This window comes from Ambystoma mexicanum, chromosome 12, assembly GCF_040938575.1.
Source record: "Ambystoma mexicanum isolate Mex_15411 chromosome 12, UKY_AmexF1_1, whole genome shotgun sequence".
NCBI classification, from domain to species: Eukaryota; Metazoa; Chordata; class Amphibia; order Caudata; family Ambystomatidae; genus Ambystoma; species Ambystoma mexicanum.
In genome coordinates, this window is record NC_090936.1 from 577,845,012 (window position 1) to 577,859,722 (window position 14,711).

At 42.5% G+C, this 14,711-nt stretch overlaps 1 protein-coding gene across 1 annotated transcript in view; it reads right to left on the bottom strand.

Moving 5' to 3' along the window:
• Positions 1 to 839: 839 nt before the first annotated feature.
• The window catches only part of LOC138513813 (E3 SUMO-protein ligase KIAA1586-like), a 68,461-nt gene continuing 54,589 nt past the window's right edge, over positions 840 to 14,711 (bottom strand). Inside the window, exons 2-3 of the mRNA XM_069628914.1 lie at positions 13,929 to 14,051; positions 840 to 1,094 (exon numbers count right to left, since the gene is read on the bottom strand). Of these exons, the coding sequence (XP_069485015.1) occupies positions 974 to 1,094; positions 13,929 to 14,051 (244 nt within the window). The 3' untranslated portion in view covers positions 840 to 973. The remainder of the gene's footprint in view (positions 1,095 to 13,928; positions 14,052 to 14,711) is intronic.

The following is a 14,711-nucleotide window of genomic DNA, read 5'->3' on the forward strand; positions in this document are numbered from 1 at the left end:
TCAGGTATACTTTCGATATACCACAAAATAGTATCATCTGTTTATAGAATGGACATTTTTCAATTGGTGGAAGAGAAGTACATCATTTGCTGCTTGAAGCTAATATTTAAAAATTATTCGCTATGGGACAATGAGAGTAGAAATTACATGCAAGCATGCCAGACACCACAAATATAGAATAAATGTAGTCTGAAAAACTGGCATCAGGCTATGGGATGCACCTGGAATAGCATGACAATGAATAAAGTTCTATAAAACCATGGTGATATGTGTGCCTTACTTATAATTAAAAAAATTAAAGAAACTTTTTTACAGGAGTATTTATGGGTGACAGGGTAAAGACAGCCTACAAGTGCCATCACATAGAAAAAATAGATCTTGTAGGGCCTGATCAAAGGATAGTAATGTTTTTATGGTAAAGTTTGATAAACAGTTGCACTAACTTGATGTTATACTCACTCATTAGGGGGAACACCAGACGAACACCATCTCAACTTTTCAATCATTCAGAAACCATGTCATCTCATGGATACTGAACAAAACAAAAGCCACATTGTCCCATTCATGACATCACATACGCACACCTTAGCACTCACTCTCTCTTACCTCCACGCCTCGTTTGTATTGTTCTGTACCATAAATGTGTATAAACCATCTAAATTGTATAAATTGTAAAGTATATCCAAATGTATAAACAGTATCCTGTAACCACTTACCTAAGCGCCCTTTTCCCCCTGGGTCTGGAGCGCTATATAAATAAATAAACAAACAAACAAACAGTACCACTAATAGAATAAGACGCTCAGCCCTGAAGTCACCTTGATATGGTATGCAGAGTTGAGGAGGGTCGCTTTCCGATAGATACACCTGACAGTTGGTATTTTCATGGCAATAGGTATTTCCTCGTAATGTGGGTATCAGATCACAACAATGGCCTTCACCCCAAGTAGAAGCATCTTCCATTACACTTGTTTCAGGATCTGGAGAATCGCCCTCTGTATGGCTGTCTTCCTCCGGTTATTCTTAACTTTTCCTTGCTTCTGTTCCTTGGTCTGGGTATTCTGGAAGCCCTGACATTGACACTTCCAAATGTGCTTGGAGGTAAAGGATGCGCAGGAGAAGACAAACCAAAGAACAGACCAGATGTTTAAAAAAAGGATAATAGGGATATTAGATTAATATTGTATTCAAAGCGTGTACTCCATTCTATTTACATATAAAGTAACAATGGCAATTGGCTAGTTTGTTAAAGTAACAGATGCAAAGGAATTTTTGGTGAAAATGGCACACAAAAAACAACTTCACAATACTAAATTTAGCAAATCACAGACAATCACTGATACGTAGAAACAGATCAACAGGAGGATATTAGGAAAAATGCGCACAAGGGGAAATCTTTTAATTGTTGTAAGCGAGGAACAGATGTCTATGGATGTGAACATGCATACCTACAAAAAAACTAGACGGTACATCTGTAACGAACATAGTGTAAAATACTTACTCGGACCAGTGCAGCGGATGTTCTAATAAGTAACAGTTCTAAAAAGATGTAGCAATTGATATGGCAGGTAGAAACATTATGAACAATCAGACACACCCCTGAATAATTCTGGGGTGTACGCTCCAGTTTAAGGCAGTCTGGGTATTTTACATTTTACGAGATCATGCCTGCGATTGTGTTACCACAATGGAAGTAATGCTTTGCGAAATAAACTCATTTTAAACCATTCATCTGTGCTGCCGAGTGGATGTAATGTTGATTGGTGGAAAAAAAACAAGTGGGTTGACCATTCCTTTAAATAGATGTTGATTTTAAATCTCAAATAAAAAAAGTATATAACAAAGTGACATCACTTTGCGGTTTGAACTACATAATTGGCCATCCCATCTACGGAATTTACTTCACTAAAGTTACTGCAAATGCCCAGGAAATGCATTACGTTCGGTTTTGGGTTTTCTTTCTTGCTGCAACAACCGCCCACTTTGGAGCACTCCCCAAACACACTGAAATAGAACAAAACAATAAACTTGAAACATGCACAATCAATGACAGGCACAAAAGATTATCTGTTGGTATTGTTTTTTTTGTCTCCAAACAAGTGTTGAATGTATGCAATGAACTGTACGGCAATTAACTTGCTAGAGGCGCCACCATGTGATAGGATATGGTATTGGTAGGGTAATACAATCTGTATATATATAAAAGTCAAACATTGTTTGTGGGTTTGTCGCTTGGCAAAGCACTGGCGTATGGGCAGCGAAGACGTATAAGAGGTGAAGGCATATGGGAGGCAAAGGCGAGATGTATGGGAGGCAAATGGACCTGAGAGGCGAAGGTGAACACAGGTAGCATTCCAGAGGTTTCCAAATTGTTGTTATATAAAGAGTTACAACATGTGTGCATTAAAAGATTGGTGCCCAACGTAATTGAAGCGACAGTGTTGACCGGGAAGGGAACAGTAGGAGATGTATTCATCCCCTGCATTCCACTCATTGCGACAGACATGCCGTTCACTTTCAAGTGCCTACAGTTCAGGCTGGTGTTGCGTGTTCTAGAGTGGGTTCACAGAATCAGTTGTATGTCTTTGCTCGACCTGGAAACATAAAACATTTTATTTATAAACAAGCCTTACAATGAACATGTACTTTGGTAATATTGAACTTTAGGTCCATAGTTGGAAACGTCAGCATCATGTCACCCATCGTGCTGCTCAGGAATCTCCATGTTGTTCTCACATACAGTTATACGTTTCAGAATTCGTTTTTAAGAAGAACAAAAAATGATGTGTAGGCTTTAGAAGGAAACATTTTTGAAAAACCAAATAATCGAAAAATTTAGTGCATTTTTCTTTTCATCTTTCTTATGGAGCCTTTCCAAAATGCGTAAAGCTACCTTAAGGTATTTCTAACTAATAGTACCTATGGGAAAATGAAATCACAGGCAGCACCGGGTATATAAGCTATATACAATAAAAGCTACTTTCTTTATTAGCATAACAAGTTAGAAAAATAGTGCCCAAAATAAATACATGGGATTCATGAATGTTACATTCTGATCATTTTGGTTTTTCAGCTTTTTTCTAAAGTTCGCATAGCTTTTTTGTCTTCACTGGGGGCACTCATGCAGTTCATTTTCCGTTCTCTCTGCTCATTCTGGAATTTGTTGCTAGGATGAAACAGAGCTTTTCTTGTCCATGTATACTTGCAAAGACTTCCCGATGCTCGCAAAATGGGTGGAAATACGTGTCATAAATGTCTGTATGCAGGACATTGCAGGAGAAAGCGTCTCTCATTTTCTACTTCTCCCAATTCACATTGTTGACGAGTTCTGCCCTCCCTGAGCTTCTTGTTTGAGTTGTCAACCAGTCTCTTTTTCCAGATTGTGGTCACTCGCTCTGCTGCAGAGAGAAAAAGCAAGGACCTTCCTGTACCCTCGAGACTTGGTATTTTTCAGCGACTGTTGATCCAAAATAATTAATTTGCAGTTTAGGATTACAGTAACTTTCCCTTACACATACTCTAATTTACCACTCCAAGATGTAGTCCCCTAAAGCTACCTTTTGTGCTGATTCTATACTTTAATTGCTTCTCTTTCTTGATAGAAATCCCTGCTGATTCTCCAGTCTCAGGTGCCGATTTATCCAGGCTAAAATTGGGAAGGCCCATCTAAAATGAATAATTAAAGCTTCAGTTTCCTTATTTTGCTCTGAGATTATTTGGCAATGGCCAACACAGATGACAACATAGCTAATACAACCCATTTTATATGAGTTTAACTTTCTGCCAGCACACACCCACACACAATAATAACAGAAATATCTTCAGAGACAAATAATAATATAGGATCCAGCTTAAAATGTGCAAAAATGCTAATTTCTATTTGCGTGTATGGTACTGTCATTGTGGATCACTTGAACATGTGTTCCTATCCTTGTGAGGACTTTTCTATTTTTGTTTGGAATTGATTGTATTCATATTTAGAAGACTAAACATTTCTTTCAAAGCACCCTTTATATATTAAAATGTTCTATTTCTTTATATGAGGACCTGCCAACATCCTAGGGATAGGCATCAGATAGACGGTAATGACATTGCATTTCCCATAAGATATTTACTTATAGGTCCTTAAATCTGGCAATGTGTCTTCAAAAAGAACTGGGCAAGGAAATTTGACATGAATACCCCAGGATCACACACTATGGTCAAGGTGGAAGCAGGGGTTTGAAAACTGATTTATATTTTCCTATTAGTCACCATCCTGTCCACCGATACACTTCTCCACTCCATGATTCATGTGATGGTAAGGATGTTATTGTCTACCTGGAGACTGAGTGTGTGATAATAGTTTTCATTATTTTCCCAATATTTATAGTTCATGATTATGGTAAAGAGAAAGTCCCCACAAAGCTAGTGTGTGATAATAATGTTATTGAAGTTCCAATACATATGGTGTGTTATCATAATCTTACTAATGTCCTCATAGAGATGGAGTGTGATAATGACAATGTTATAGTCTCTTTTGGAGGTAATGTATGATAATAAGGATTTTAAAGTCCCCATAGAGATGGAGTGTGTGTCTGTGTGTGTGAATATTGATGGTAAAGACCCCACATATATGTTTGCTGGTAAAGCCCCCACAGAGATGGTGTGTGTTCCTCATGATGTTTAAGTCCCCATAGGCATTGTGTGTAATGTTGGTGACGTTCTAGTCTTAATAGAGATTGCGGGTCATAATACTGCTGTCCAGGTACTCACAGAGATGGCGTATGATAATGCATAATATTAGAGTCCCCATAGTGATGGTGTATGATAATAATGATGTTGAAGTCCACACAGAGATGCAGTGTGATAATGGTGATTTTAAAGTCACTTATGGATACAGTGTGTGATAATGATGATGTTAAAGTACACATAAATATGGTGCTTGTATGAATATTAGTGTTAAGGAACACACAGATATTGTATGATAATACAAGTGTTCAAGCACCCATAGAGATGGTGCGTGATTATCATGATGTTAAAGTCTCCATAGACATTGAGCCTCATTACAAGTTTGGTGGTGCAGGAAAAAAGTTTCAGTAATTCTGTTACTGTTGCTTTTCCCACACCACCAAATTATAATTTTTATGGATTTACTGCTGGCAGAATTATTGCTTGGGCAATTACCGTGCATCAAATCTGCCAATTTCCAGGGGTAAAGTAGTGGATACACCTCCAGCTTGTTGCTGGAGGTAAATCCTCCACTTTACCTCCAAAAATCGGTGGATTTACCATGTGGTATGGACTCCAGAAATTGAGATTTACCACCACTTGTTATCCCGTAGTAACTCCATGGGACCAAATGGCAGTAACGGTAATGGAGTTTGGCGGTATTTCACTGGATTTATCCACCTGAATTCCTCCAAACTCGTAATGAGGTCCAATTGTGTGTGATGTTGAAGTCAAAAGAGATTGTATCATGATGCTCTTGTCCTGAAAGGTTCTCAAAGAGATGGTGTGTGATTATATTAAAGTCCCCTCATAAATAGCGTGTGATAACAATGGTGTGAGAGTCCACACCGTGATGTTGTGTCATAAAATGGCATAAAGGTCCCCGCAGAGATGGTGTGTGTTGTCTACGGTACTAATGCCATCATAGAGGTGGTGTGTGATAATGTCGATATTGGAGGCACCCAGAAAAATTGTGCATGATTATAATGAAGTTTTAATCCCCTCTTACATGAGGTGTGATGTTTATAATGGGTAAGTCACTACAGAAATGATGTGTGATTACAATGAGAATGACTCCCTTCTCCTGGTTCAGTTGGTTCAGCTGCTGGGTATCTTTGGATAACTTCCTCTAACAGTTTTGATCAACCTTTGACATTCTTTCCAGTCTTCTCTCTTGATTAAAGGTCATACAGTCCTTTGGTTTCCAATACACAGTCATTCCTTGCCTTTCTGTACCTTCTTCTTGTTGGTAAGAACAAGGGGAACTGTTGCCATACTCTCCTTGGTTCCTTCTAACATGCTGACAAAGGAGACTGTTCTTGTGGCACTCTTTAGCCTTACTGTCCTTCTTTTAGAGTGTTGAGGGAAACTACTCCTGATATGTTCTTCTCTTGTATTCTCTTTGACTCAACAACTGAGATGGGCAAGATCACTTGTGATGTAATCTTCACACTTGGTAGTTTTATCACAACTCTGGAGACAAGTGAGATTACTCCAGAGGCTTTCTTTCATTCAATGCTCTTGACACAACTACTGAGATTAGAGCGATTACTCCTGATGCCTTCTTTACAATCGGTACTTCTGGCACAAAGACTGAGTTAAGGGTCATCACTCCTGATGCATTCAGTACTTCTGTGACAAAGACTGAGACGAGGGAGATTACTCCTGATGCCTTCTTTACATTCAGCAACCTTCCCCAATCCCCTACTGAGTCTCCCGTGACTCCTGTTACCTCTTCTCTGCTGGGGACACATCAGTGGGTCTTCCTAGGCTGTTGGGTCGCTCCGGTCCCACCAAACGCTCTCTTTGCTTCTCTTTCCATTCCCCACCCCTGTGCTTTGGCTCTGCAGGGTTTCGGGCCAGGCAGTGTCGGCACAGTTAATGGGCCTCTCGGTCCGCCTCCTCATGGTGATGCCCCCATTGGTTGGTTCCCAGATGCCAGTCAGACCTGCTCTGCATCAACCTGCAAAGGACTCCTGCAACCCGCTGTCGGCGTCCTCCTACTTCAAGGTTTGCTTCCCCGATGTAGCTTCTTGTTTCCAAGTTCGAACTTCCTGGGTCTGCCAGGGTTCACACAAGCTTCACATCTCATTGAGTCCTTTCTCCATTTTTATATCATACAGCTGGGTCCTCTCCAGTGTAGTACCATATAACTTTGTTTGTGTCCATTGTGTAGTCTTCTTGACTCCTCAGGGCCACCTCTTCCCAGTACCTTGGGTACTTGGCAAAGGAGTCGGTTTTTTAACTCCATCCATCTTTTTCTTCACAGCACTCTTGGAAGAATACTTGAGATCCGACTGTATGTTTATTTTAAACTTCCCTGTCATGATGTTATCAATTCTTACAGGAAGAAAGGAAGGAGCATTGCAATAACATATAGTAGTGCTTTCAGGTTGTTTCTCAGCAGACTTTATGAGTTTCATGGTCTCAAGGGCAAGAGGGTTAGGAAATTCCCTCATGGAACAGGAGTACTTTTCACCATGAGGGGAGTCCCCCCCCTGTAAGATCCCCCTTTCCGCCACTCCTAGGGGGACTGTTGCAACCCACCTCCCTAGCCTCACATGGAATGGCTGCCTCCTGGACAGAAGAGAAGTGATCCCATGAATCATCACAATTGATACATAGCTTACTTACCAGGCCGACTCAAATCAAGCAAACCCAAAACACCCTGAGCCAGAAGAGCCATCCTGATGCAAGTAGCACACAGGGTTCCCCTAAAATTACAGCTTGGTGAAAAAATACAATGGAGTTGTCTGCACATCCTTTCTGGACCAGAATAGTTTATCAGTTGCAAATGTTACAAAAGGAGCTCTCTGACTTTATAGTGGACAGAAAAGGGGACACTTCCTGCCAATGCAATGGAACATTTAGTAGGAATCTAAAATCTCGATCCACTTAACCCTCTACATCCTCTTAGAAATGATTAATTTTGGTTGTCGTTCATCATTCAACCAGCCCCCTGGGTCGCATGACACTAAGGAGCATACCCACTCTTGTGGTAGCAACAACCTCACGATAAATGATTTCCCAGATGAGCTTGATTCAGTGTGAGGTTCCAAATTCATGCCATCCTATATCTATATCATGGGTTGGAATTAGGTATTTGTTGAGCAGGAGTAAAAAGCCTCTGCTGGATATCAGGCGTGGGACGTTTGGCAAGAGCTGCATCTGAGGAACCAGGAACTAGTACATAGGGCACTTCAAATATAACTTGTGCATGAAATGCAAACTCTCCCTTTTAGTCCATTATATATCATCTAATACGTTTTAAATATCCTTCAGGTGTGTCATTTATTCTCTTTTATACACATTCCCAAACCAACATAGCTAATATCACATGGATATGTTTGTATGGCAACTATTGCCTGGGGAGGTAAAAGTAGCTTCAGGTAGCTATTGGTTTCAAGCTAACCAGGCTCCCTTTGGCTCTAACCAGGAGCTAAATAGCTCCTGGCAATTTTGAACCCTGCATATGAAGGATATATGGACGAAACTTAGAGTGACTTAGAAATGACATATAAGTAATCCTTAGCCTAACGCCCCAGAAAAGTGGTCTAGTGGAGCGCCTTAGTAAGGTTCTGAAAAGCATGATGGGTGCTTAAGTATAGCCCTTGAGGGGAAATCCTGGCCCCTCTGCTACTACGCTGTGTTTGGGGAGGTGCCACATAATAGAGTTTCATTCCCCCCCCTGAGCAACCTTTGGATGTGACTAAACCATGGCATTCATTTCGTATTATTGAGTGCTTTGACTTAAGTGAACTTTGTAGATGGTTTGTCTTGTAGGTGCATATACCTTCTGCCAAGAATGCAATGGTAAAGTGATAGTGAAAAGCCAATATCTTTTATTCTGAGCTCTTCATGAATAAGCATACTGGATGCACTTCTGAGGAGTCACATAAGAAACTTTAGAAAATTTAAACTTGCAGTGATTTGTGAGTGATACCACAATTCTTCTCATTATAGAGACCCTGCCACAGATGTAGCTCAAAATGCTTCAAAGGGACTGACTGGTGGACAAAATACTTAATAAACTGGAATATATCTTGTGGTGGTACTGTGACAGAATTACATTTGTCAGGTAAGACATTCTGAGTTTTAAAAAAATGTGTAAAACAAAATCATACTGTTAACTCTGTCTCAGAAAGTGATATATTTTAATCAGGCCCTGCCTACTTAATGTTCCATGCTAGAAATGTGTAGTGCACATGTGTAATCTTGACTGGGCCCTTTCTACCAACACACCAGAAACTGCGATGTAGTTGGGCAAAATGGCAACAACAGAGCAACATGTACATTTTTGACACAACGCTTCCTGGAATCCAAAGTAATGAAAGCCATGGCTTGATATGGTGGCCTTTCGGAAGCTACAGCTATAAATGGCCAAAAGACGCTTGATGGCATTTTATTCATCTGGCTTTCCAGTGACCCCTGCAACTGTCAGAGTTGTGGGTATCATTGTGTAGGGCTGGGGTCGCCCCTAACGAAATATTAGGTCCAGACCTAGGTGCTCCTTCTGCTCTTTTCTGGGAGGGCATGGGATCTTCCCAGAAGAACAATTTCTTCCGCCAGGGTGCCAGGTCGGAACCACTGCTTCAAAAATAGATTTGCAGCACAATGAGGAGCTAAAACTAGGGGGCGAATAACTGGAATCTGTTTGATTTAGAGGAAATAGAAGAAGGGTAAGGTTTAGGGTAGCCGTTACAACCAATAGAGGGGTTCCAACATCCTGGATTTGACTAAGTCATGCACACTTCATTTGCCCCTCTCTCCACCTCTGCAGCCAAAGCACTCAGGGGCTGATATCAGCAGAAAAAGTCTCCTCACAGCAGCCAAGAATGTACCCTTACAGAAGGCTTGAAGCTAAGAAATCCAATTTGGAAAAACTATTGTATAATGGGTTCAACGTCCCCTTAATTTAACGTCACTTGAGCTAGAAAAAGAATGTGTCACCTAGAACTTCATTAGGGTACAGAATGCTCAAAGCCCTCTTCCATATAAGTGACGATTAAGACTGACCCAGTTCAGAGGACCATTTAATGTGATCTGCTGTTTGTATAAAGCCCACTGTCTGCACTCCAGTAACCGGTACTCTGTCTACTGAAAGTGGCAGTCCTGAAAGTGCGGTCTAGAAACCTTCCTGGCTGGCAATGGTATAAGAAGGACTTTCCTATCCTTTGAGACAATGGATAGAGCCCAATATCAACCCAGAAGCAAATTAACAGCATTGGGCTTAGTTTCCCACCTCAAACTGCTATTGAGTTGAGTCAACCACTTTTTAGTTGTTTTCGAGCTGCTGCTGGACCTGCAGATCTGCCTTTGACTAACACCTTTAACACCTCTGAGTCATCTAGCTGTCAAATCATCCAATGCCTACCTACTTCTCCAGCCACCTGAAGCCAAGCACTGTGGAAGAACTGCACAGCCTCACTGGACCATGCTGAGTCGACTCAACCTCTTCAAGCCACCAACTTGACCATCGCCTTCCGGCTCTCTGGCCGATTCAAGCTGATTGCTTTTGCAGAATCACATTGCATCACTGGACCAGGTTCAACCGACTCTCAGCACAGACTAAATCAATTGGAAGTGCTCGGCCCGACCATCTCAATGCCAATTCAAACAATTGAAAAACACAAAGAAGACCCTCTTGACTCTGGATAGCCCCAAAAAAGAAGATAATATGTATTTAGAGTGGTTCTGTCCCCTGGGCCCAGTTTCAAGGGCCCTAGTGACAATGTAAGATCTCACACCATACATTTGTAAAGCAATCAACAAGGTTGCCTAGGGGGATGGGAACCCCTCTCAGCCTGGGCTGTGAGGCCTACCAGGGTGGAACCAAGAACCAGTCCTACCCTAGAGGAGGTTGGTGACTGTTGGGGAGGGGTAGTTCCTACAACTCCCTAACCTCCTTCCGGAGTCTTAGCAGTACCACTATAAATCACCCAATACCTCTTAAAATTATTGCTGGCCGGTTTCTTTATAGACCTTTCAGATTACCACAACCACCAATCGAGATCAGGACAGGTGGCCCGCAAGACAGCAGCCCACCAGAATCATTCAACCATCGCATTATTTGAATAAGCAGGAACCGAGCGAGCCACACAACCAGATATCAAAATGCTTGCACAGTCACCAGAAATGCCACTCACCACTCACCAGTTGCAGCATGCACCATGCTCTGACAGATGCAATGGAGCCATTACAACCAGTAGCAGACCTGCCATGGTGCAGATTCCAAATGGAACAAAAGAGGTCTTACTTTGGTGAAAAGCGGTCCCTAGCATGAAGTTGGAAACTCTCCAGTGCAAGCTACCATTTGCTTCAGTATTGCGGTCCGGCATGAACAAAAGGGGCAGGGCGAGGCTTAGCCCCCATTTGTAAACTTTGATTACTGTAACACCTCCCGGGCTAGACTAGATTGGTCAGGGAAAGAGATCCAATGGGAGAAGTAGGGTGAGGATAAGGAAGGTTGCAGGAAGCAGGGAGTTGCAGGATGCTCAGTTGAGAAAAGAGGCAGAGGGGGTGCTGGACCCAGAGGCAAGCAGGAAGGATGGTGGATTGGAGTGTGAAGGTGTTTCAGATAAAAAGTGAGGTATTTGTTGGTGAGAGGGAATGGAACTGAATTGTGAGTGTGCGTGCTAGGTGGGTGAGTTAGGCAGTGTAGATAGCGTGTGGAAAGTTATTGTGAGAGTTAAAGAAATGTGAATGAGTAGTAAGTGGGGTGGAGTATTCATTTGAAGAGGAGAGAGTAGTAGAGGTGTGGAGAAGGGTGGAAAGTAGTGGAGATGAGAGGGAGAGTAGTAGGATACTAGTGTAGAGAGGAGAGTAGTAGTATTGCAGAGTAGGTAGAGTAATAGTGGAGGGGAGAGTAGTAGCAGACAGGAGAAGGGTAATTGGTAGGAGAATGGAGATGAGAGAGGGGCGGAAGGGAGTAGGAGAGAGAAACATCGGAAGCAGAAGATAGAGAGAGTGAGAGACATCAGAGGGTCACAAGGAGGAAGTACAAGGAGAGGTGGAGTGATATCGGAAGGAGGAGAGTAGAAAGAGAATGGTACAAAATTATCAAGAAGTAGGGAGAGGAACATCTAGGTTTAAGAGGAAGAAGACCAAGTGGGGCTTGAGTGTCAAAAGGCAGGTGCCACTACAAACCATATAGAACTAACACCAAGATAAAGTATAGCTAGTCTAGGAATTCCATGAGGGAGACTTGATAATGCACCTCACTATTGAAAAAGTTACACTTTAGACTGTAGGGGATAACAAGCTTTAGGGGATATAACTAACCTGGGGAGTAAGGATACATGGGTTAGGGTCGAAATTGAATCTTATAGCTGAGAGAGCAAGGGTAAACTCATAGAGATCGTCACAAAAAAAAACTTTATCCATCTCTGAGAGTTGGCCAGTTCATTAGGCCATCTGTGTCACATGGTGTCATCATGAGATTTTATAGACACTCATAAAAAGGTCACCACATGCCATACCTAAAACAGCCCGATTCCCCTGCAGAGTAATGCCCAGAGCTGTGGGGTGCAGCATATATGGGGACAAAGAAGTTGTGATTCCACCAAGGGGCATGGTCCTGTTCCGGACCGGATTACAAGTGGAGATAATTGAAGGGGACCTCTGAGAGAATCGCTCTGATATCTGGATTGGTCCATAAACATTCCATTGATGCTGGAGCCAGTATGTTCATTGGGGATTATCATGCATAAGTAAAGATCATCCTTTCCAACCTGGGGAATCTGGCCTACATTGTCTGCACGTCCCACAAATAGCACCGTTACTATGTGAGAAGATCCTCATACCAGTGATCGAAGAGGTGGAAACCTTAAACAAGACTGAAAAAGATAATTCCAGCTTTGGAGAGATGATGGAGGCCCACGCAAAGGGAGTACAGTCTTCAGAAGTGCCAGGTCCCTCATCTGTGATGTTTACAGAAGCCCAAAGAATGGATCGACTTATAGAACAAGCTCGGAAGAACCTGGGGTCTGTCTGCAGCAGAGAGCTGGACTCTAAGAACACCACATTTTAATCGACAATTGGGGACTTCTCTACGAAGTAGATTAAGAATCCCAGAGGGAAGAAACCAACTATCACTAGTTGCTGGACCAAAGTAGTTCTTAAAAGCGGTTTTGGAACTGGCGCACTGTAACCTGACAGTGAGACACCTGGGGCTGACCCAAAATACCCTACTAAGCAGTTTCTACTGGCCTGGAGTGCGCACAGAAGTTAAACAGCTTTTTGCCAGTTGCCCAATCTGCCAGAAAACCTCACCCAACTATGGACCCTGTGATTCACTCCAGCATCTACCCATCAAAGAAGTGCCTTTCTTTAGAATCGCCATGGGCATAGTCATACCCCTGGAACCTTCAAGATCTAGCAACAAGTATACCCTAGTAACAATTAACTATGCAACCAGATATCCTGGCGACTTCTGCTTGACGGGTAACATCAGCAAAGCCATACTCGGGGTTATAATACTGCACTTCTCCTTGGTAAGCTTTCCGGCTGAATTCCTCAGTGATTAGGGAAGCAGTTTCATGTCAAAGCTAATGAGGGACATAAAAGCCCTGATGAACATGACCTCTGCACCCTCTGGACCTTGATATACCATCCGCAGACTTAGCCCTATAGAACGGTTCAGCCAAACACTGAAACATATCCTAAGGAGACATTGGAATTAATTAATCCCTTGGGTTCGGTTCTCCATCTGAAAGACCCCAATATCTTCTGTGGGATTCTCTCCCTTCATATTGTTGTATAGCCGAAATCCCTGCAATGTGTCGGCTACTATGTGAGAGGATTGGGAAGGCCCAGACAGAAGATTGACCATGAATATGTGGAAAAAGTGCTGAATCTTGCCAGAACATATATGCAAGAAGACCAAGCCTGACAAGAAAGGGCCTGTAATAAAGGTGACAGGGTACATACCTTCCATGTATGAGACAAAGTGATGGTATTATTTCCTAACCACCCAAAGCAAGTTTTTGTCTCAATGGCACAGACCATACATCATCACACAGTTTTTAATGCCTCTCACCATTAAAGTACAACAAGCCATCACAATTATATCATGTAAACAAATTGAAGACGTGGAAGGAAACAAGTATTCCCAAATTCCCGCTACTATACGCCAAAAGCCAGGAAAACCCTCTAACCATTGAACTTCATCAGAGCACCTTGACAGTTGGACACCTTACAACAATCCATCAAGAACTCACCGAATTGATAGGGAGATAACCAGAAGTGTTTTCCACAAAACCTGGATGAGTGGATTGAGGGAGTCATCCACGAAATCCAGACAACACCAGGGACGGTTATAGGTCTCAAACCCTAGCTGATGCCTGAGGCGAGAAAAAAAGACATTATTAAAGAAGAAATTATTTATTTATTTATTGTGCATTTGTTAGGTGCTTATACAGTGAGGCAATTCTGTTTCAAAGCGCCCACAGGCCAACAGGGAGGGAACATGGGATTGAAGCAATAAATACAGTGGAGGATGAGGACGAACCTACTATGCCTTGTGAGTGTACAGAATGTTCAAGTGCAGCGAGAAGAGGGGGAGTGGGGGTAGGTGGTGGAATGTCTGAGCTCGTGGATGAGCAGCGGATGAAGTGCATAGTATATTAAGTGCTATGCGACCTGGAGCCGCATTTGGTTGACAGTGCAAGCCTACAGGAAAGAGGCCGGAGAGTGCGGAGGCAAGTGCTGTGAAGTAGGCAGAGGCTGGGGCAATTGGGTGTGGGAGGCCAGGACCCCAAAGGATACATAAGGGCCCTGGTCACCAATTACAGCAACTTTGAAATTAGTAGAGGAGGTGAAAAGGGAAGGAGGAGGGGAAAAGGAAAGTCTTGAGCCGTTTCTGGAATTTGAGGAAGTCCTGCTCAAGACAAAGAGGAATGGGGAGGCTGTTCCATAAGAGGGAGCCAGCTGAAGAAAGTTATCGGCCTCCGATCCTCTGTTTAGCTAAACGCCTTACACACAGAGAGTTGGTACCAGAGGAC